Here is a 21,898-nt window from a genome sequence, read left to right on the forward strand (position 1 = left end):
GCATATATATATATATATTTTAAAATTTTAGTATAGAGGAGAATTACAAAATAATTCCTATGATTTTAAGAGGGTTTTTTTAAAATTAATTTAAGAAATTTTTTGCGCGGAAATTCATAAATCTTTTGATTGGTTCTCCATTATTGTAAAAACAAATTAAACATAAAAAAAGAATGACACGTGGCAGAATGAGATTGGAGGAAGCTCACTTCTCAAGAACTAGTTAAACGCATCCAAACAAACACGACCTTAAGTAATCGAGTGCTTGATGATTGAACAAGAAATTTTCTAAATTCAAAAAGTGGGTGATGGGTGAAAAAGCTCTCGCTTTATTTTTTGCATTTTCCTCTTTTTGACTTATATAAGTTTTTTTTTTTTTTTTTTTCAATTTAATTTTTTAGGGTTTAATTTTTAATATATTATATATATATATATATAAGGAAGAGCTCGAAAATCCATGCAGGGAAGAAGAGAATAGTTGAGTCGTGTGGTGAGAAATGAAGGCTAAACTGGTTGTGACTGAGCTTTCACATCATTTCTTCTTTCTATTATTCACGTTTCGATGCAGACCTAAAGCCCTTATATACATATATATATATATATATTGTTATTGTTATTTTCGTTTTATATTGTAAGAACCCAGTTTTAAGATTAGAAAAAAAGTTTTGAGTAAATTTAGCAGTTGATTCTTCTAATTCTGTCAAACTTTTGTCGCGAGCCACAAGTATAATATTTAGATGCAATATATAATATACCCCTTTATAAGTTGAAAAGGAGTCAATTGCAGTATGCTTATAATTATTACATAATAATTGTATACCCACATGCCAAAATCTATGGATTGACCTGTAGAAGTACAAAGATTTTGTTTCCGATAAGAAGATGATTTACATTTCTGAATAAGGCATCTCTTAATATACGTCCTTCTGAAAATTGACCTGTGGAATGATGTTGAAGTTGGATCAAGAAAGCCCAATTAAGAAAAGCCTATATACTCACTTATATTGTCTGTATATTTTGATAATTTTCAGGCATTGTTTATTAAATATTCACTGTTTATGTAATGAAATACAACACTCTTGAAGTAAACATTAGGAAAGACTTGGATCATGAAAAGAAAAAGTAAGAGATGATCTAAAATCCGAAGAAAATTCGGGAAATCGTTAATATAGTAAGAAGGGATGAAGGTGAAGAAACGAATGAAGAAATTTCAGACGGAATGAACATTAATCAAATAGGCGATGAAGATGGTATGGTGATGGGAGGAGTCTCATTCAAACTTCTTGATCATCATCAGCTCATTCAACAATTTCTCAATTGCTTCCTCACTGATGCCTCGTCCCTTGGTCTGTTTTTCAAATTAACCACTTTTATTATACACTTCACCACAAGAATCAACATATATATATATGTATGGCTCTCTGACTCCCATCAATGAAATTCTTGCTACAAATTAACAGCACGAATAAACGAAAAGGAGAACTACTCATTGTCGGAGAGACAGAAAAGAATAAGCAAATAGAAAGTGAAATGGGAGTGTACCTGGAGAGATGGTACAACAGCTACAGCTTCCTCAACGGTTTCAGGGCAAAGGTTTCCAAGAACGGCAAGCTGCAAAACTCAAACCAATACAAATGACAACATGACTCCATCACTTCCCATTTGCACCAACCAGAAATACATGCAAATTCATTTACTCAATGATTTGCAACCCTACCTCGAATTCTGTCAACTTGCATTGACTCAGGACTCTGATCACATGTTAAGTTAGGATCAAAATCTATAATTATCACATGTATAATGCACCTGTTTATGTGTATATTTACGTAATTTGCAGGTAAAAGTGGAAGGATACTCTCGCACTTGCTTTACGGCGTCCTGATTGGTGAAACGGCTAAACCTCTGCACATACTGCAGTGACTTGTCCAATACTCTGAATATGGAAAATCTATGTAAGTTGATGGATGACATTGAATTCATAAACAGATTCTAATTGTGTGAAAATGCATTACTTTTAAACAACTGTAGTGCCATATATATATATATACCTATATATCTCTATTTAACTTAAAAAAGATATTGTATAGAATGCTAACTGGGGAATTTGATTCATGGCATCTTCAGACATCTGCTTCAGCTGATCACATTTGCGATCAAGTAGTATGGAAACCTCACAATTCATCAGACATTTGGCCTTCAAAAAATCTGAGATAACCCACAAACAATACATCACCTATCACTATTTTGCAGAATGTTACACTGAACTAGAGTTTAGTATATTAACTACGAATCCTTTAACTTTTAATTATTTATTATTTATCTTCATAGAAGGAATGCCCCTTAGCATAGTAAAAGCTCAATTTCCAAGTAAAATAATGAAATGAAGAACAGAATATGCACCATCTTATGGACAGCAAGTTGGCCAAGAATTGAGAAGGAATTCACAAAAAAATATAGTTGAAAATAGAACGACCCATAACTCTGTTGATTGAAGATGTCTGCCTTCATATTAAAAAAAGGCAATAAAGCACCATACATACACTTTCAGAAGAACCAAAAAATAGAGAATACAAAAATTTTTTCGGAAGAGAAAAAATTATTTCCAGCATATTCATTATAAACACATAGATGGTTTCTTTTTCTTAAAATTTTTAATAAATACCAAAATAAATTATGAATTTATTATTGAATAATAATAGCAAATAATTCACATAACAAGAGTGCATGAATGAGAGATATTCCATCCAGAGCAAAGACTGCGGTGATATGTTACAAAATTCCAAGACATGTTTGGTCAGAGCACTGGAAAGCAAATTAAATATAATTAACTAATAATAACTTTATAATTCACATGTGAATATAAAAAGGAGGCAATTACGAAATAATAATGAGATGCTACAGTAGAGTGATACATGAATAGAAGAAGAATAAGAGAGGAGGACCCATTAGGGATTCTAAAAATCCATAACAGCAAAAGTAGGGGCCCTCCATGTCTCTTAGAGAGGAACAATTAAATTCTAGAAAATAAACATTCAAAATTAATTAATTGATTGCTGGTTTATGAGGGGAAAAAAAACCCTCCTATTGGGGGAAAGAAAGAAGTGTGCAGCTTAAAAATGAGAGAGCAAAACAAACCATCCCCGATCTTGAGTTCTGCAGCATTTTCTTCTTCGTCTCTCAGCATTGTAAATCAGCAACAACAATTGCTGTTCAAAATTTGCAAGAAAAAGATCAGATAGGTATGAAAAAGGTGACACTGGACAAAACTCAGCAGATCCATACATTTTGAAAATGTGTTTTCTAATTGCTAAGATCTTATTGGAGACAAGTTAGTACCCACCAGCTAAAATCATATACTCAAAGTTCAAAGTAGCAAAGGGTAGAAAAGTGAGAAACATCTTTAACTGTGGTAGACTAGTTAACCTAAAGTGTTTTGCATGCATTTGACTAATTTTTAAACTAAGAGATGAGCGTGTAGAAGTGACATCCACCCATAAATAAAAAGTCGAAAAATTTACAAGATTTCAGTTCCTTTCCTCAAGCAAAACTCAACTTGATGGCTCCCTAACATCATCTTTTTTTTGATGAGTTCTCAAACTCCATTATCATTTACAATTTCCCATCAAGTACAATTATCAGTTTTTCTTTTATACTTCTTCAAATGGAAATCATGAAAATCATGTTATTGCTAACAACAAGTATCAACACCCAAAATCAACAGGGTAATGCTAAAAGCAAACATCCATGATATAAGGTCCCAAATTATTTCTAGTATGCAATAAACTGATAAAGCAAGAATTAAAGCTGACTCATATTTATGAGAAACAGGGAAAGAAAAAAAAAAGAAGAAAACATACATGATTAGTTAATTATTAGGAGAATGAAATCCAGCCAAAGTATAAGGATGTTATTTATGTTCTTATTTTCCACTAATACCCAGAAGCAAGAAAGCTCAAACTTGAAACCCAAGCAGAATGACATTCATTAATTCAAGCCACTACAGAAGCATATTAAAAAATTAAAAAGGAAACAGATAAAGAGGTTATATAATTAAACAGTGAGTCTAAACAGACAAAAAAGGAGAGAGAAATCATATAATAGCAAACAGAAAATGACATTTTTATGATTAGCATAACTCAGTAAAATGGATATATTCTATTATACTCACTAGGAGCAACTACAAAACAGTATCTTGAATAAAATAAGTTGAACCATGACAGAGTAAAAATAAACAATTCATCCATTAGGGTCTACACAATTTCTTCACAAACTACTAACTTCATTTACAATTCAGCAGTTACACTATATCACATCTCAAACGTAGATACTGTATCAGTTCAAATGTCAATGAATGCAAGAAAAAAACAAAAAAGTTGAGCTTACACCGGATTGGATTTTGGTTTGTAAGGATTGGCAGAAGCTGGCTCTTCAAATTTTACTGGGTTTGCAAGTAATTCCCTTGTTCTTCTTTCTCTCCGTTCCTCCCTCGGGCTCTCTTCCTTTCGAGCTCTCTCTGAATTCTGCCTCTGTATCTTACTCTCTCTTTTTCTTATTTTAAAATCGCTCCCTCCTCTGTTTTCCGTTCTTCTTCTTCTTCTTCACTTAGAATTCCCAAATGGGCCCCGCAGGATCTTCCTCTTTTCCAGTTTTTATCGACCGATCAAGGCCTCCTTACGCTCTCTTTCTTCCTCGTTCGATCAACGCCTACGTTTCACTGATCACGTGCTTCCCTCTTTCTTCAAAGTCCTTCCGTTTCTAACTTTCTTCCCCTCTGCTTTCCTAAAGCGACACGCCTTTCTCTTCTTATTGCTACTTGGCTTCCCTTCCGCTGATTTCACCTGCTCTTCCTCGACCAGTCACCATCAACTCTGCCTCTCGTCCCCTCCTTTTTCCTTTTACAGATGAATCACCATTCACCAAAAAACCTAGGGCCCGCCGATCTCACTCTGACCATGCAACCGAATGAAAAGAAGAAACAACGAAAGAAAATCTCAAAGAAACGGTGCCGTCATATGATAACTGGGCTTGGGCTTTGTTCTGGGCCGAGTTTGGTAAAGGCTTGGACTGGTCTTTTTGTTTCGGGTTGGAATAAGTAACGGAGCTGGGTTTGATTTATTTTGGGTCGACCCGATTTCTAGAAATTGGGCTTGTAATTAGCGCTAAAACCTGACACTCTCAGCCCAATTATATATAAGCACATAAACGTTATTACATAAATAACAAAATTTATTTCTTTATTACAAGTAAGATAATTTTTTTTTTAAAAAAATATTAAAATAATTATTATTTGTCTCTCATGATGTCTTTTATTATTGTCTAGATTATTTTAATAAAGTAAATAAATTATAGAAATTTTTATTTGTTATTTTTAGTAAAAACTGTTTAAATCGCGGAAAAGAAAAAAAAAAAATTATCATGCCTGGGGCGAATATTCTTTATTCTATTAAAAGAAACCGAATCTCGAAATGGAATATTCGCATATCCTATTATTTCAGTTTTGTTTTCTGTTTCCTGTTCTGTCACCATCTTCCGCTCATTTTGCCCAACTCAGTTCAACTCAGCCGCCAACGGCCATAACCAAAACTTCGTCACTCTGCCAGTAACGTAAGACGTATCCTCAGACATATCAAAGGTGCCTCGTGTAATTCAATTTTATTATTATTTATTTATTTATTTATTTGCTTAATTTAAATTATAAAAATAAGAAAATTACAATTCTAACCTTATATTTGTCAAGTAAAAGTCTAATTTGGCTGACTGACCATGATGTAATTTTCTAATTGGAGAGCGTGCAATATTTTACCAATTACTTATATACAATTTAATTACTAAATTTAGCAACAACTTTATTTTAATCATATTATATAATATCCAAATATATAAAATAAGACTATTAGTATAAAAGTTCCCCGTTCTTTACTTCCTACGAAACCATTCAAAATTGTATTCTACAATATAAAATAAGTGAATACGTATATATATATATACATACATACATAATATATACACACACAAGTGTTTTTTCAGTCATTTTACCATAAAATACTGCATCCGAATCTGACTGTTGACCCCACTTCAATACTTTTTTAAACTCACAAAAAAACATAAAAAAATTAAGGGAATATACATATATACATACATAAATATATATGTTATTCACTATAAATATTTTTAATCTAAACTTTAGTTAAAAGTAAAAAAATAAAAACTGTGGATTTAGTAAAAGTAATTTTTGAAATTTTAAGCTTTAATAATGAATAAAATTATTTTCTAAAACATGCACATTATAATTTTTGTATTTAAATTTATCAAAAATAAATTTTATCTTTAATTTTTGTATGGGAGACACTTTTAAATTTTAACTTTTTAATTATAAAAATATTTTTAAAATTTCAAAACAAAGTTAAAAGCACAGTAAAATATATTTTTATTAAAATATTATATTGTATAATAATTAAAGATAATAAATCCTTATCGGAGTCGGATTTAGCTATTTATAAGGTGACAGTGACAATGATCAGAGCACTCCATCTCCCATCACGGCTTCTTCTCGGATCGTCTTAACGTTCCTGAAGAAGCAGATATACGTATACACACACACACACACACACAGACGATAACAAAAGTCTCTTTGTTTCCTCTGTTCAGTTTTCCATAGCCATGGCAGCTTCTTGCAAAAACTCCACGGTTACGTCTCTTCTGTTCGCTATTGGTTTCGTCTTCTTCCTGAGTACGTTTACACACGCAGAGCTTCAAAAATTCCTGCATCCACCCAAACCCGATGGTTCCCTCAGTTTTCTGGTAATCGGCGACTGGGGTCGGAGAGGCGAGTATAATCAATCTCAAGTTGCTTTTCAGGTATATTCATCCGTGATTCCCTCTTTTAAATATTCTCTGTTTGGACAGAGAGAAAAAAGAAAATATACGTTTGTGAAATAATTAAACGACGTCGTATATGGTTGTAGATGGGAAGGATGGGGGAGGAACTGGACATCAATTTTGTAATTTCTACTGGAGATAATTTCTACGAAAATGGATTGACCAGCGAACACGATGAAGCGTTTGAAGAATCCTTCACTAAAATCTACACTGCAAACAGCTTGCAAAAGCCATGGTACACCGGTAATTTTCTAACCCCTCCAAATTTACCCCATTGGTAAAAAAAATTACCTACCTAACGTCAAATTGTTTTTACTCGATGCAGTTCTGGGTAACCATGATTACAGGGGAGATGCAGAGGCTCAGCTTAAGCCTCTTCTCAGAGAAATCGATACGAGATGGATCTGCTTGAGATCTTTCGTTGTCGACGCCGGTAACTTCTTTTACTAATTTTCGTTAATTGAAGATCGAACTGACAATTTTAATTTTGATTAACTGAAGATTAAACTAACAAAACTCTGTAATTGAAGAACTGGTGGAGATTTTCTTTGTGGACACCACTCCAATGGTGGATTCCTACTTCATAAATTCAGAAGGTCATACTTATGATTGGCGTGGTTTACCCTCCCGCAAGGCTTACATTGCTGCTATGCTCAAGGTACGTATATACATAGTTTCTGTATATATTTATAAATTAAAATTTGTGGGTGTTTGAAATATTTTTGAACCCATATCAGTGATATAATTTGATGACTATATGGGTGTATGCATACGTATATATGCAGGATGTAGAATCGGCATTGGAGAAATCAAGAGCAAAATGGAAGATAGTGGTTGGTCACCATGCGATCAGAAGTATTGGGCATCACGGTGACACCCAGGAACTAATTAACCAGCTTCTCCCCATCCTCAAGGTAATTAATTAATTGATTAATTTACTCAATTAACCTCTAATCTAATTTTTTTACAATCAAATCGTTATAATCTGAAACGCTAATGATCTTAATCACAAAATCACAGGCCTACGATGTTGACCTGTACATGAATGGTCATGACCATTGTCTGGAACATATCAGCGACACAGAGAGGTAAAATTATCAACACAACTGTAAAAAACTAATTAAGTAAGGAGATTAATATATAAATTTGTGGCAGCCCGATTCAATTTTTAACGAGCGGAGCCGGGTCGAAGTCATGGAGAGGAGACATGAAAGAGACGAACAGAGAAGGGGTGAAGTTGTTCTACGACGGACAAGGTTTCATGTCGGCCGAGTTGACTCAGTCGGATGCAGAAATCGCTTTCTATGATGTTATGGGAACGGTCTTGCACAGATGGAGGGTGTCCAAACAGCTCCATTCATCCAGTTAGAAGCTTTTTAAATTTTGCTGCCACCGATATTTATTTTTCATTTTTTTATAATTCGCCTTGCTATTTTGATTGGTGCAAGGAAAGGCTTCAAGTTTCAGACGTACCAGTAGCATTAGATTGAATAATGTATGACTTATATTTCTTTATCTTAGTTTTATAATATGTTTTATTGACATATTTACTCTTTTTGTATGTAAATTAATAAAAAAGTAATTATAACTTTAAAACTATTCTTCAATAATTAATTTTTTTTTTTAAAAAAATATTACTAACCTATTAAAAAAGCAAAAAAAAATTATTTTTTGAATAATATATTTTCCCATTTTATGAACTTAAATTGCTCCATAGTTTTATTATTTAATATATCAAAATTTGTTTTTCAGTAATAGCAAATAAATTTATTTTTATTTCGTTACAAGATATAAATTATATTTACATTATTTTCTCTGAAAATAAATATTATTAGAAACCATCTTATGTAGAATGAGAAATGGAAGGAGCAAGATTATTAAACAAATATTTTGATTTAATGGAAAATTAGATACAAGGTCTCAAATGAAACGGCTTGATTCTTAAATTCACCATTTCCAGAAGACATTAGAACCGCACTTGTACTTGTCCTTCCCTTCACACTCCAACTCCAAATCATCAGAGATGAACGGAATTTTCTGTATCACACAAGAAAATTTAAACCCATTCAACCAAAAATCCAAAACAAAACCCATCTTAATTCCTCAAATCACTTAACAAGGACACAAAAAACCAGAGATGAATTGCGAGATTCGAACCTTTTGTTTTGCAAGATCTTGGCAGCCGGTGAAGTTTTCAGGGAACTTGCATGTTCCAAACTCAACTGTGTATGCCCTTGCAAAGTTTGCTCCGCTAGTTGCCAGCCTCTTCTTGTCATTCAACTCCTGTATCACAACATAAGGGGACGATGGTCATAAAATATGACATGGGTTATATGTATACGCATGTACATACAAATGGGTATTCAATAAAACCTTGTTAGCTTTGCTCCTCTCAAGGTACTCATCAATGATTCCAGCATTAGCAGAAGAGTTTGCAGAAGCAGCAGCCGTGGTGAAAAGGGTGGCTGCCAGATAAATCATTGCAGCTCTTCTTCCTTCACTGGCCTTTGATGAAGATTCTGAAACCTTAACTTGTTGGGCTCTGATCACAGGCATCTTCTTGACACCAGACACGGCTGGGGATGCAATAAGCTTGGAATTGAGCTCAGATGAGGAAGATGCAGAGCCTGAAATGGCATAGTTGCAGGCCAAAACACTGGAGTTCATGGCTGCCATAGATGGTGGCTGCAAGAACTGGGTTTTTGTTGAATTTGTGGGTTGATGGATTATTAGTGGGATTGATAAAAGGAGAGTGATGTGGGAGAGGAAGAAAAAACTAAGAGATAAAGGATTGTGGGTGGAGTGTGGATAAGGTGAGATTGCCTCACTCCTCCTATTGGCAAACTTTGCTTCTAAAATCATGTGGTGATGTTCATTTTGGACCCACCTGCAAAATCTAAACTTGTGCTTCATATCTTTTTGCTCATCTGTTAATTTCCCTAAAACTTTTTGCTCATCTGTTGGTTTAAATAATGATAAGTACATATTAATTATAGAACAATCCAAGCATGAATAAAATAGTTTTTTAAAGGAAACACTAAAATTAGTATTTTAATACTTGATTTGGTATATAAGAACACTTTTTAGTTTTTAAATTTACATATGTTAATTTATAAAAATATGTAAAAAAAAAAAATTACATGTTTTTAATTAATTGAAATACAAATAAAATTAAATTCTTTTTTTTTTATTTTTATTTTTATTTAGAAGTTGCATAGTTTTTTTTTTTTTTTTTTATAAATCTTGTTGACAAAATATATAAATTACTTGGTTATCAAAAGAATAAGTAAAAATGATTTTGATGTTAGGAAATTTTTCTAAACCACTTCATGAAAGAACACATGTATAAACATATATTAAATTAAAAATAAAAATTAAAAAATATGTTCATATATTAAATCAAGTTTTAGTTATTCATATGCTTAGAATTAATTCAAATATTTTAATTGACAAAAGAGTACACCTATGAACTACTCTCTTTTTCTTAAACAAAAAAAAAAAAATCAATTAAGATTTCTGATTTAATTGTAGTTATTTTAATTAAGAGAATTTAATTACTCTATAATATTTTTTCAACTCGAATACATTATGATTCGTTAAAATTAATATTAATTTAATAACAACAACGCCATCAATGTACAGTTAAAAAAACTTAACCAACATGTGATGTTTTTCTTATTTAAATACATCGTGACTTACTGAGATTAAACTCAACTTTCTTATCACAGTTTCATTAATATACTAATGACTCGTTAAATTGTGAGTCTAATGTTTTTACTGAGATTCAAAATTTCTAACATTTATACCATATTGGTAGTACTTTTGAACTAGTTATAATTTTAGTTATTTTTTTATTAATTTAATTTAATTTGGCATTTAGTGTGTATATATATAATTTTATTTGAATTGCTTCAATTTAAATGATTAAAGATTTTTAAATCATTTAATTAGTTTAGATTATTCACTTTTTACTTAGGAAAATATCAACTACGTGCGCCTCTAATAATAGCTTCTTATTGTCTTCTTAATTAAGATTTTTTCTCTTTTAATTATCGAACATTCCAACTCTCTTCCCCAAATCCAACATTCCAACACAATAAATCCTAAATTGATCTTAAAATTCTGTAATTTGGGCAAATTAAACTAGTATTCTTGAAAATTAAGCCTTATGGATCTAAAAATGGGGAACCATCAGTATATAGAAAGATCCGTTGGTTGAATATATAAATATATATATATATATATATATATATAATTTGTGACTGTGCAAATATTAACTCACATATTATACAATACCCACAAACCACATGAAGGAAATTAGTAGGAAGCTTCCAAATATCCTTAATTCTGATGAACGTGACTGTACGTTACCATTTTCACATTTCAAAGCTCGTGATCCTCTCTTTGGCCGGATGGTATACATATATACGTGCAAACACACATGCACAGATATATCTACAGGTAGAGACTATTGTCACCTTCTCTTTCTTTAGAAGCCATTACCAACTACTTGCTCGTTAAAGAGCTTATGGGTGTGTGTTCATAATTTTCCTTTAACTGATCAGTTATAGAATTACTTGTTATGGATTTTTATTTCTTTAATTGATCGCTAGCTACTATAATTAATTGTTAAGGATTCTCCTCTATATATCGAGGGTTTGATTCTTAAGGATTTAGAGATCAAGAGCAAATGGCGATGGTGAACTGTACATGCCTGGTTTCCTGGCTTCTGTGCTTTGTTTCAGTCTCTGCAGAATTTCAGCGATTTGAACAACCTGTCAAACCAGATGGATCACTTAGCTTCTTGGTGGTCGGAGATTGGGGAAGAAAAGGCTCTTTCAATCAAACCAAAGTTGCTCACCAGGTCTGATTATATACATATAAATTCTTTCTGGTTATTTCTAAAAAGAAATGGGTTTTTTTTTTCTTTTAAACTTCTGGTTATAATGTTACAGATGGGACGAGTAGCAGAAGAGTTGAACATAGATTTCGTGGTCTCGACCGGAGACAATTTTTACAATGACGGGCTCGCCAGCATTTCGGATCCTGCATTTGAGGAGTCATTTTCCGACATTTACACAGCAAAAAGTTTAGAAAAGCAATGGTACAGTGGTGAGTAAAGTCTGTAATTTATCATATTATCATTCACTTTTGAATAAGTTTTTTGAAAAATTTGTGTTGGTTCTAGTTCTGGGCAATCATGATTATAGAGGAAACGTCACAGCTCAACTGAGTCAGATCTTACAGAAGAAAGATAATCGATGGCTTTGCCAAAGATCTTTTATTCTTAGTACAGGTGAAACAATCTTACTTATACATTACTTAACTATGTATGCGCACATGAGTGAATACATACATATATATATATATATCAAAGTTCAGATTGTGGAGTATAGAAGTGACAGGAAACTGGGTTTTGTTTGCTGGAATTGTTAACATTGATTCATAGAAATTGCGGATTTTTTCTTTGTGGATACAACTCCCTTTGTGGACAAGTATTTCAAGAAGCCAAGTCCCCATAAGTATGATTGGAGAGGAGTTCTTCCCAGAAAGCAATATCTGAAAGGGCTTTTAGAGGTACTTCTTATGGATGCTTGTTAAATATTTTTCTTCTTGAAAAGAGAAGAAAGAAAGCAGCGAGTTAATGAGTGAACAGGATCTTGAATTGGCACTGGGAGAACCAAGTACAAAATGGAAGATTGTTGTAGGACACCATACAGTCAGAAGTATAGGGTATCATGGGGATACTGAGGAGCTTGTAAAAAACCTTCTGCCCATTCTACAGGTCATAATCAGTTTTTCTCACATCATATTGCTACATGCTTTTCCTTTATCATTAATTATATATAACCTTTTGCAGGCGCATGAAGTCAATATGTATTTAAACGGGCACGACCATTGTTTGCAACATATCGAAAGCACAAAAAGGTAAAGAAAAGAATCAACCAGCTATGCCATTCAGAATCTTGAATAAAACTGCTTATAAAATTGTGATCTTGATATGTAGCTCGCTGCAATTTTTCACAAGTGGTGGCGGTTCCAAGGCATGGAAAGGTAAATCACCTTACAGGACATGCGAAGACAACAAGTTCTACTATGATGGACAAGGTTTTATGACTCTGGAACTCACTCGAGCAGAAGCAAAGATTCGATTTTATGATGTTTCTGGCCAAGTTCTGTATAATTTAGATCTATCCAAGAATCAGTACTCTGCCATGTAGAGTTTCTTTGGAAATCACAAAATAATAAAGTTCCATATGAATGTCAGATCAATCCCACCTTCCCCACTATCATTCTGTATCAGAATTTGGCACTATTATAAGATGATCATGATAACTTGATTGTGCAAAAATCTTGAGCTGGATGCATTGAAAACCTGAATTGTTTAATCCAGAGCAACCTTGAGATTTAGGCATAACCAGGAGACTCAACAATCAACTTCCAGCATACTCAACTATCATCAGCAAGAGACCACAATCTGGTAGCAATACTATCTTGATCAAAAACTGTTTTTTTAGCTGTTTGACATTGGTAAACCTGAGGGTATAGAGAGTAATGGAAGATAATTCCACGCCAATTGCATTAAAACATGACCATGAGTTCAAGCATAAGAGACTTAAATTATCTGATGAATCTCACATGGGCGAATCTCAATAGAAAACAGATTTATATACATAGTTGTTGATGTAAGTTACTTGGTATTCTTTTACTTACCTAAGGTACATTCAATTTTACCATTTCAGTTGAGTTAGTTTCGCCTCTACTGCAAAGTTCACTTCAGCAAGAACACAAGTGCAGATAACTCAGTTCATTACAAAATGGTACCTCGAATCCACATAGCTTTCAACATCCCAAAGAAAAGAACCAAAAGTCACAGCCTCTAACACAAGTCGTTTCAAACCACCAAAGGTTATTTTGATTTGCTCATCCTTAGAAGAATCAACAGTACCCTGAGGGGTTATTACAATCTCAGGCCTTCCAAACAATGCCTCCGTGTGCTTCTCAATTATGCTGACTGCCTCTTTTGATCTTATTGTAGCATATCTCTGAAGTGTCTCTCCGTCAAATGACATCACATATGTACGTAAACGAGATGGTTTTATTCCATGCCCAAATCCTCCAGCATTGACACCCCCAGACCAGGAGGAGACTTCAGCGTGTGCTGAAACAGCTTGATAGGAGTCCTCAACATCATTAGGTCTCATGCTCTCCCCGACGGCTCGCTCAATAGTACTTTCTCCATCAGATCCATTTGGAAGAATTTTCATTGTCTTCTCAAGCTGAAACCTTTGGTCAACCCGCTTGAGGAAGTATCCATACATCACTGAGGCTGCATAGACCTGTCCTACCCTGAGTTTGCTTATTTGTGCTACTGAGGTTAAATCACCGATTCTGTTTCCCAGAATAAGGGCTAGATGGTTCTGGATCATCTCATAAGCTTCAGGAGAGTGCAGCCGCTCAAGCTTTTCATCTTGGCTAGGCCAGGTGCCAACACGGCCAGATGAGTCTGAAGATGACGGGGCTATGGCAGGAATTAAGGAAACATCAGCTTCCATAAACCTCTGAACAACCAGTGTATACAATATCTCTTCCAAAGCTTTTCTCCGTTCATTAGCTTTCACCTCAGCAATTCTCCTATGGACATCCAAAAAACCCGTTAGATTAAAGTCTTTTTTTAGAGAGATATATAAATTCTTGAGCACCACAAAGAAGCAAATTATCATCGACTAGATATGCAACTAACCTATACAAAACCAGGTCGGTGCCCGAAGCTGAAGGGTCGTCCTTTTGATTCTCAGCATCACGGTCCGTCTGAAGCTGATCAAGTTGCTGCTCGACTGCCGCTGGCACAAGATGCGGATGACTCATCAGGATCTGAGACAAAAACTGCCCTACAGGAGACTCCAGCTGGAGAGGTGCAATGGGAGCAGCTGACCCAGACGAGTCCGCAGATGAAGAAGCTCTAATCGTGACAAATCTTCTACTTCCAAAAGGCATTCTCCTTTGCCTTGATTTTGAGTAATTAATTGCCGAATGATGCTGCAAATGCATCAAGCAACGGAAAAAAAAATGAATCCAGAGTTCCCTTCAATAACTTATCAAATACCAATCTTATATGGAAAGCAGCTATACACCGTCAGTCCCTCAAGTAAATTTATACGTCAGATCACTGGCTTCAGGAGGAAAAAAGAGCAATATACAAGAACAGAAAAAATGTGAATCTCACATATCTTCACTCAAACGAAGATGCACGTTTTAGATACTTCATAAAATTTCCAGCCTTGGATTTTCATGCACAAAACCAAAGCATTCAAAGCCTCACTTCCACCTAGAAAAGTGGATTAGCGAAAAAGGCGAACACTAACGATCATGCAACTTGAGAAGCCTCCATAGTTCGTTATTTGTTTCTATCTACAAAAAGTCTAAAAGCTTCCAAAGACACTATGCAGAATTAATGAAAAACTGAAATAACAATAAGAAGGAAAAGAAGAATTAAGCCACTCCTAAAAGAACCACAAATTGCACAAGTAAAAGCAGATGCAATCGCAGAAAAAACTCAGACATATGATCTGAAAATGACGAAGCCACTGGAGAAATGAAAGACAATAATGAGGTACCTTGATGAAGAGGAAAGATTTGGTAGGAAACCGCACCAAATCAGGTCCATTAGCGGTCAGAAGAGCCGATCTGGCAACAAAAGCGGAGGCTCTGGAGGTTCCAAAAGAGGATCGAACCAGGGTCGCTGTGGCTGCCTCCATATTCAGCTTTGCAAAATAGGAAAAAGAAAGCCAAAAATAAAACCCTAGACAGAGAGAATCGAAGTTGAAGAATTACAGAGAGAAGGAAGGGGTTTATTTGTACAGCGGAAGGGTATAGGTGTCGAGATGAGGATGTGGGTCTGGATGCGTTGGGCAGATCTCGAGGATTCTATGAGTTAACTGGGATGCTTTATATTCATCCACGGATGTCATGATACACGTCGTCTAACATTTGACTAGAAAATTAGCCCCCACGTTTCTACTTATTTACGCTCATACCCTCAACATACTCATATTCATATAATGTATTTCATAATTATTTGTACTATTAAATATAATTCAAGGGGGGGTTAAAAAAGGCATATCGACGGGTTTATTTTAGTAATTTGAGAAGGCAATTAATACACAATTGAAGCAAGCACGAGTTTAATGAGAAGACGGAATAGACTAATCCCCAAGTCTGTTATCTCATCTGGGGCTTCAGACACCTGGGACCCACACGAGTTTGGTCGAATTGGTGGCTGACCGCCATGAAAACAAAACGACACAGTTTCAAATTGGTATTTGGGGCCAAGAGCTTGTCTACGCGTCTTGTTATAAGGGAAGGATGTATTTATCACGTTTCTTACATATTTTTGTTGAAATTTCTTCACAAATTTATATATTTTTTTAGAAAAATATTACACTGGAATTGCCAATGGGTTCCCAATATCTTATTACTTTCGATACACCCACTTAGAGAAATACTTTAATGAGATTGTATGTATGGAAAATACCATAATCACAACATTAGATCATGTTTTACTTACCCGGTTTGATTCAAATTGGATTTCCATCATCCTGTCATTTGCAGATATAATGAAAATCCCAGTCCTGCAATTGAACCTATCTCATTAACTCATTATACAACACCTCATTTCTTCATTTCTAATGATTTCTTGAATTCTTGAAATCCTGGACCGAGCCAAGTTGAACTTCGTCCTATAAGTCTAAGAGTCTTGTGTCCTCGAGGGAAGCTGCTCTTGAATGTATGAAGCTTTTGTTTTGAGGGAAGGTCATGGATCCAGGTGAAAATTAGTGTGCAGCAACGACTGGACATCCATTAGCGACGACACCTTGAAATGTGGCTCCAGACCCAGGTTTGTATAATCAGCAGGGCCATATCTCCCTTCTAAATCAAGCAAGCATGTGAATGCCCCTGCTCCATTTCCACAAACCACCTGTAGAACACAGATCATCTCTAATTTCTGAGCATCATCAAACGTTTAATGAACTAAACAAGAAAAGAAAATATCAGAAACTTGGTTTTTTTTATACTGGCAATGTCTTCTAGTTTTATAACTGATGCATTATAGGTATTTATCCCCATTTCCCAGCCAAGGAACTAGAAGTTCGAGTGACAGGCCAAAGGGAAATAATATAAAGGCCAAAACCATATTTTAATGGAGAATAAGGCTTCAATAATTGATAGGTTAAATACTTTTCTACTGGGACTTATAAGAATTTCTTTAACAGGGAAAATGAAGTATTATTAACGAGCCACCAAGGAGGTGCATCATCCAAATAAAAAAGAAGCTTTACAAGTTCAAACCAAATATCAACCAAGATCCCTGAATCGTCTTTCTAGTTAAGAGGCTGACAATTAAATAGAAACCTCATATCTTGAACAAATGATTTCTGATGCTAACAAAAAGAGACAACACGCCCTAAAACTATCCTGTTGTTCCTTTCTGTTCAAAGAAACCAAATAATAGCCAAAGAGATTATAGAATACTAACTCTAATGCCAATGATGCTCCCACAGCTAGTAAGGTCACACCAACAGACATGCCTACCACCCCACATACTTCTAGCCAACATACTTCTAGCCAGATTAATGTTCATGTCATCAATATCTCTTGAAGGCACGCCAAATCCGCTTTCCACTCTTTCAACAAGCTTTTGATTACTGTTCTCTAGCAACGGTTGCCAAAATCAAGGAATAATACAACTGATCATAGATAATAGAAGAAACCAGAGACTCGTCCACCCTACTTGTAGTGTGACCCACTACAGCCCCCTTTGTCAAAATCAAGGAAACATTCAAATCTTCTAATTGCCACATCTAGCTCTTTTTCTTCTGGAAAAATGATTCTGCAATGGAACATAAAAAGGGATCCTTTTTCCTCCTATCCTCAGTCACTCTAAACAGTCCAAAAGTCAGATCTTTCCTCATTGTCAGATTTGGGAATTGACACCAACCATTTTATGTATCTGCAAGATATTTCCTCTCACCCCACCAGAAAATTTTCCACTGTCAAACTCCAATGACACCTCCACTTCACATAAGACAGTACCACAAGATCCAAGTAGCCCATCCACATTAGAAACCTCCATAAGTTTCTCAACATCAGGGAACACCGTAGCTCCATTCTTCTTATCCACAGAGAGATGCTCACAGACAGCTACTCCACCCCAATCCTCAGAACCTGACCCATGAAGGACCACGAAGGTGATGTTGCCGATAGTAGCTTCTACCATATCAGCCTTGCCACCACATCAGCACAGGGAAAAAGATGAAGAAGAGACTCCCAAAATGTGCTAGTGTCATTATCCACCATCACAACCCCAATATCCCCTACTATTAAACCCGACCTAGTATGAAAAGAAAAAGGAAACTAGCAACTTCCTTACCAAAAACTGGTTGCCCAGTGCTTCTGCTAACGAATCTAACCTCCAGTGGAGCACGCTACCTGCTTGCTCCCCATTGCTATACCATTGTCATGGAACAGTCTCTCACACTCAGATGAAGACGAAGAGTTAGGCAGCTTCTAGTTTTCATCTTCCTTATCATTCAGAATAATGCCCCGTGCTCCTATCTTCCTCATCATTCAAAACGATGCCCCTAAGAGCTAGCTTGGAAGAAGAGGCATGTAAATGGGCATCATGAACCCATTTGCCCTTATTCAAAAAGGAGACCTTGATCATGAGCTTGGTTAAGTAGGTCTAGACTGACCCGACTACAGTCTGCAAGCGACCATGCTTAGGGTTGCCCATCTTATTTTGAATTTCCAATCGTCCTCTATTAAACCATACAAGAGACAGCAAAGATACCACCAGTCAAAAAGATACCATCACCTGCCTTCTCCTCCTTCACCATCAAACTGATGTCTAATTTGATTACAGCACAGGCAAGAGACAACATTCTCGACGTCGAGCATGCTGGGAGAAGATTTAGTCGCCATGGTTGCCATAATTTCCTTCTTTGTTGGAAGTTGCACCCCTCTCCAACTGTGGATCAGCTTCACCTCTGAAGATTTATTACCCCCCGTCATACTACCAGCAAGGACCTGCCGTCACTTCCTCTTTTCCTCACGAGATCGAGACTATAGACTGAATTGACTGCCTAGAGAATTGTCCACCACCCATAAGCTTAGGTTTCTTCAAGAATGGGCATTCTTCATTAATCCCTTGCATTTTTCTTCTCTAGGCCTAGGAATCTACCTCTGTTATTCTACCAGCTTGACGAATATGGGATTATCAGCTCCCCTGAAAACCCTTCTCCATGACTTATGACCTCTAATCCAACAAAAATCAGACAAACACTTAAAGAACATTTGATCTGCTAGTTTAAGAAAACAAAGGAAAACCTTTGTGTGACCCCATTTTCAGTGATTCTAAGACTGTCTTGAATCTCTCTCTAAAACTACTTGAGGATTTCCTCTCAATCACTAGGAACTTCTTGGGAGGATAGATATAGCAGCACTAGGGGAGAGAGACGTTGAGATGTGATCAAACTTTAACTTCTCACATTGTTATCCCCCATAACAAAAAAAGAAAAACCTAGGTCATAAGGTAATATAAGCTCTATATTATTAGTCCCCACCACTAAAAGAGGAAAGCAAAAGCATTCTTATTCGGATAAAAGCATGCAAGAGAACAAAATATAACTTGTGCCTCTTCAGTTTATCAAGGAAAAGAATGGGGCAAAGGAAAGAGACAACTCACATCATCTTTAAGGCTATCACCAATCATCATCACTTGATTAGGTTGAACCCCCCAAGATGAACATATATGCAGTAAAGGAGCTGGATCTGGTTTATAAGGACGAAACTCCCTGCTCAATGCTGGTGAAAACACTACCTGAACCAATAAGCAATTAGTACATACGACACGAAAAATCGACATGTTAAATATTCACAGAAGAAAATCTGTTGCTGAAGACACTAAGCATATATTGCCTTCAAGCTAAGCTTGCATTGTAACTGTAAGGGCAGAATCAGAAAGAGAGACAGCAAATGCTCCAATTACTAAGTGTAGTAACATTTGATGAAGTATATATTATGAGATTCCTGATTCATTATTTCCATTAGTATAGAGAATTGTATGGACAAAAATTAGTGTATTTTCCATGCTGACTGAACAGCATAACTGACATGTAGAGTTAATGGGAAAACATGCTTCAAGTGGTAGACTATTTGTTTGTATGCCCCATATAAAACTTTCAGAAGTTCCATTTCACCCTTAAGAAAGCTTACCCCAAAACGTTCATGAAAAATATCAACCGCTTCCCTGACATTCCGAGTGATTAAACCCCTTCTGGAGAAAAATCACATACACTGTTAACATGCTGACAGAAATAAACATATTAAAACATGGTTTAGTCACTGAATACTAGAAAGAAGCAAAAGATTTTGCAAACTTCAAAATGATGCAGCCAGATAGAGTTTTGAAATTCTTTTTTTAATTTAGGCAAGCAAAAAACATGTATTTTGACAACTATTGATGTCCATTGTTAGCTCTGGTTTAACAGGTTCAAAAACTACACAAGCAGGGGAAAAAAGTCACGCGCTCCCACTATTATAAATAGACAACAGAATGAAAGCAACAGCTTAACATCAACCTATGAGTAGACTACGAGATTTAGCTCTTTATTTTGTGAATATAAGAATTCTACTCCACAAAAGCCTCAATACACCAATCTCTATCCTCAACTAAATAAGACATGAACTTCTAAGAAATAAAGCTGGAAATTGCAACTTCACTCCCAACTTCAAACATATAAAAGGCTGATCGTCTTGCCATACTCTTTTCATTATTGGATTAGAGTAATAAATAGGCTCATATGGTGGTTATAAGTTAGAAAGAGCTGAACAGATTGATGTGGAACAATTGGACAGAAAAAGAAAAGGTCAAAGAGAAATTACCAATTTTCACAATCACCAGAATTAGCAATAAACAATTATAGGGATAGAAACACATGACCATCAAATGATTGGCTAAAATTTATTTTCAATAAGAACGGAACAGCCGGTATAAACTCTAACACCATGTTGGAATACTATAATTTGATGATCAATTGCCAAAAACTTTAAGGTATTAATTATCAATATAAGCAGGAACATATACTATATTAGGAAGGAAGAAAATCCCTTAAATCTTAAGGAAGCTAACCTGATTTTCCTTGAATCAAGAAACCCACAAAGTTCTGCTGCACCTGCACCGTTGTCGATCCAGTAAGCTTAACTCCAGGTTAAAACCCGTAAAAGGATAACAGGCAAACAAGTGAACTACAAATTAAGTTCATGTACATGAAGATTATAACTCTCGCCTTTTGCTTCAATCTCCGAGCAATTACATGAAGAGTACTTGATATAATTAATAAAACCCGAAATTACCCAATCCAGTACTTCCTGTTGCTAATAATTACGAGCCCACAAAAAAAGAGAGCACGCAAACTGGTAATGTTACAAACATGATACCGATAAAAAGCTTAGCACAGAAATATCGAAATTCAGTCGAAAGCAACACGAACCGGGCATGATTTGGAGGCGATCAAGCCCTTGGCGCTCAAAATCGGCGATAATCTGGTATGCCTTTTGCTGTTTATCAGGAGCCCAGGCTTCAATGTGGTGCAGAATATCGATTCCAGATGGATTCTCTGATTTAACTCTCCAATACTCTTCTTCCCCGAGGACTGCCTTGTACATTGCGGCAAAGTCAATTACCGGCACGGTTAGGGTCCCGTCCATGTCGAAAACGACGCCTCTTAGGCGCGTTTTGGGGACGGAAGGGATAGATGAGGTGAGGTTCGTCATGGAGAGTGATGATTTGGGAGCCAAAACGAAGAGAAGAGGCCTCCATATAAGTGAGCTCATGGGATCTATATCATTTCTGAAAGAGGAAGAACGATGAGGTCGTCCGGTAAAATCTCTGTGGGCCAAGTGGACTTTGATGAACTGCGGCTCTGCCATCTTTGTACCTTCTGAAATAAAAAATATT

At 35.4% G+C, this 21,898-nt stretch overlaps 6 protein-coding genes across 11 annotated transcripts; 2 read left to right on the forward strand and 4 right to left on the reverse strand.

Moving 5' to 3' along the window:
• Positions 1-976: 976 nt before the first annotated feature.
• LOC110823262 (DNA-directed RNA polymerase II subunit 4-like) lies at positions 977-4,971 on the reverse strand. Its single transcript, XM_022053626.2, has 7 exons — positions 4,384-4,971; positions 3,136-3,206; positions 2,097-2,205; positions 1,856-1,933; positions 1,718-1,751; positions 1,543-1,611; positions 977-1,348 (listed from the first exon to the last, which is right to left on the reverse strand). The coding sequence occupies exons 2-7, from the start codon at positions 3,182-3,184 to the stop codon at positions 1,271-1,273; spliced, it is 417 nt and encodes a 138-aa protein (XP_021909318.1). The 5' UTR covers positions 3,185-3,206; positions 4,384-4,971; the 3' UTR covers positions 977-1,270.
• A 1,532-nt stretch (positions 4,972-6,503) lies between these two features.
• LOC110823269 (purple acid phosphatase 17-like) lies at positions 6,504-8,423 on the forward strand. The gene is made up of 7 exons (XM_022053634.2): positions 6,504-6,858; positions 6,966-7,122; positions 7,205-7,312; positions 7,410-7,537; positions 7,665-7,793; positions 7,900-7,967; positions 8,035-8,423. The coding sequence occupies exons 1-7, from the start codon at positions 6,661-6,663 to the stop codon at positions 8,246-8,248; spliced, it is 1,002 nt and encodes a 333-aa protein (XP_021909326.2). The 5' UTR covers positions 6,504-6,660; the 3' UTR covers positions 8,249-8,423.
• Positions 8,424-8,753: 330 nt separating this feature from the next.
• Positions 8,754-9,686, reverse strand: PSAN (photosystem I reaction center subunit PSI-N, chloroplast, putative / PSI-N, putative (PSAN)). The gene is made up of 3 exons (XM_022053743.2): positions 9,253-9,686; positions 9,037-9,162; positions 8,754-8,916 (listed from the first exon to the last, which is right to left on the reverse strand). The coding sequence occupies exons 1-3, from the start codon at positions 9,553-9,555 to the stop codon at positions 8,827-8,829; spliced, it is 519 nt and encodes a 172-aa protein (XP_021909435.1). The 5' UTR covers positions 9,556-9,686; the 3' UTR covers positions 8,754-8,826.
• A 1,505-nt stretch (positions 9,687-11,191) lies between these two features.
• Positions 11,192-13,152, forward strand: LOC110823470 (purple acid phosphatase 3-like). 6 transcript variants are annotated; one of them, XM_022053858.2, is made up of 8 exons: positions 11,192-11,340; positions 11,625-11,743; positions 11,835-11,991; positions 12,068-12,175; positions 12,329-12,456; positions 12,536-12,664; positions 12,740-12,807; positions 12,887-13,152. In XM_022053858.2, the coding sequence occupies exons 1-8, from the start codon at positions 11,292-11,294 to the stop codon at positions 13,098-13,100; spliced, it is 972 nt and encodes a 323-aa protein (XP_021909550.1). In that variant the 5' UTR covers positions 11,192-11,291; the 3' UTR covers positions 13,101-13,152. The 6 variants fall into 6 exon arrangements, with proteins under 6 accessions (XP_021909550.1, XP_088068076.1, XP_088068075.1 ...); XM_088211950.1 differs by having other exon boundaries at positions 11,304-11,411; positions 12,536-12,807; XM_088211949.1 differs by having other exon boundaries at positions 11,322-11,340; positions 11,514-11,743; positions 12,536-12,807.
• Positions 13,153-13,479: 327 nt separating this feature from the next.
• On the reverse strand, positions 13,480-15,815 carry LOC110823469 (alanine-tRNA ligase, putative (DUF760)). Its single transcript, XM_022053855.2, has 3 exons — positions 15,498-15,815; positions 14,624-14,919; positions 13,480-14,514 (listed from the first exon to the last, which is right to left on the reverse strand). The coding sequence occupies exons 1-3, from the start codon at positions 15,636-15,638 to the stop codon at positions 13,683-13,685; spliced, it is 1,269 nt and encodes a 422-aa protein (XP_021909547.2). The 5' UTR covers positions 15,639-15,815; the 3' UTR covers positions 13,480-13,682.
• Positions 15,816-16,373: 558 nt separating this feature from the next.
• LOC110823471 (Haloacid dehalogenase-like hydrolase (HAD) superfamily protein) lies at positions 16,374-21,898 on the reverse strand. Its single transcript, XM_022053859.2, has 5 exons — positions 21,432-21,898; positions 21,071-21,113; positions 20,155-20,215; positions 19,625-19,759; positions 16,374-16,858 (listed from the first exon to the last, which is right to left on the reverse strand). The coding sequence occupies exons 1-5, from the start codon at positions 21,868-21,870 to the stop codon at positions 16,694-16,696; spliced, it is 843 nt and encodes a 280-aa protein (XP_021909551.1). The 5' UTR covers positions 21,871-21,898; the 3' UTR covers positions 16,374-16,693.

Source organism: Carica papaya, chromosome 9 (assembly GCF_054855325.1).
Source record: "Carica papaya isolate Zhongbai chromosome 9, ASM5485532v1, whole genome shotgun sequence".
Classification (NCBI taxonomy): Eukaryota; Viridiplantae; Streptophyta; class Magnoliopsida; order Brassicales; family Caricaceae; genus Carica; species Carica papaya.

Coding starts and splice junctions, on each gene's coding strand:
- LOC110823262 (XM_022053626.2), bottom strand. CDS start 3,184: ATGCTGAGAGACGAAGAAGAAAATGCTGCAGAACTCAAGATCGGGGAT. Junction 2,206..3,135: donor AGAACTCAAGATCGGGGATG/GTTTGTTTTGCT, acceptor GGGTTATCTCAG/ATTTTTTGAAGGCCAAATGT. Junction 1,612..1,717: donor GCAAGTTGACAGAATTCGAG/GTAGGGTTGCAA, acceptor TGAGTTTTGCAG/CTTGCCGTTCTTGGAAACCT.
- LOC110823269 (XM_022053634.2), top strand. CDS start 6,661: ATGGCAGCTTCTTGCAAAAACTCCACGGTTACGTCTCTTCTGTTCGCT. Junction 6,859..6,965: donor AATCTCAAGTTGCTTTTCAG/GTATATTCATCC, acceptor ATATGGTTGTAG/ATGGGAAGGATGGGGGAGGA. Junction 7,968..8,034: donor CATATCAGCGACACAGAGAG/GTAAAATTATCA, acceptor AATTTGTGGCAG/CCCGATTCAATTTTTAACGA.
- PSAN (XM_022053743.2), bottom strand. CDS start 9,555: ATGGCAGCCATGAACTCCAGTGTTTTGGCCTGCAACTATGCCATTTCA. Junction 9,163..9,252: donor AGAGGAGCAAAGCTAACAAG/GTTTTATTGAAT, acceptor GTTGTGATACAG/GAGTTGAATGACAAGAAGAG. Junction 8,917..9,036: donor AAGATCTTGCAAAACAAAAG/GTTCGAATCTCG, acceptor TGTGTGATACAG/AAAATTCCGTTCATCTCTGA.
- LOC110823470 (XM_088211949.1), top strand. CDS start 11,570: ATGGCGATGGTGAACTGTACATGCCTGGTTTCCTGGCTTCTGTGCTTT. Junction 11,992..12,067: donor AGAAAAGCAATGGTACAGTG/GTGAGTAAAGTC, acceptor TGTTGGTTCTAG/TTCTGGGCAATCATGATTAT. Junction 12,457..12,535: donor ATCTGAAAGGGCTTTTAGAG/GTACTTCTTATG, acceptor ATGAGTGAACAG/GATCTTGAATTGGCACTGGG.
- LOC110823469 (XM_022053855.2), bottom strand. CDS start 15,638: ATGGAGGCAGCCACAGCGACCCTGGTTCGATCCTCTTTTGGAACCTCC. Junction 14,920..15,497: donor AATCTTTCCTCTTCATCAAG/GTACCTCATTAT, acceptor ATGCATTTGCAG/CATCATTCGGCAATTAATTA. Junction 14,515..14,623: donor ACCGACCTGGTTTTGTATAG/GTTAGTTGCATA, acceptor GGATGTCCATAG/GAGAATTGCTGAGGTGAAAG.
- LOC110823471 (XM_022053859.2), bottom strand. CDS start 21,870: ATGGCAGAGCCGCAGTTCATCAAAGTCCACTTGGCCCACAGAGATTTT. Junction 19,760..20,154: donor TTTTTCATGAACGTTTTGGG/GTAAGCTTTCTT, acceptor TTATTGGTTCAG/GTAGTGTTTTCACCAGCATT. Junction 16,859..19,624: donor GTGATAGCCTTAAAGATGAT/GTGAGTTGTCTC, acceptor TGTGTTCTACAG/GTGGTTTGTGGAAATGGAGC.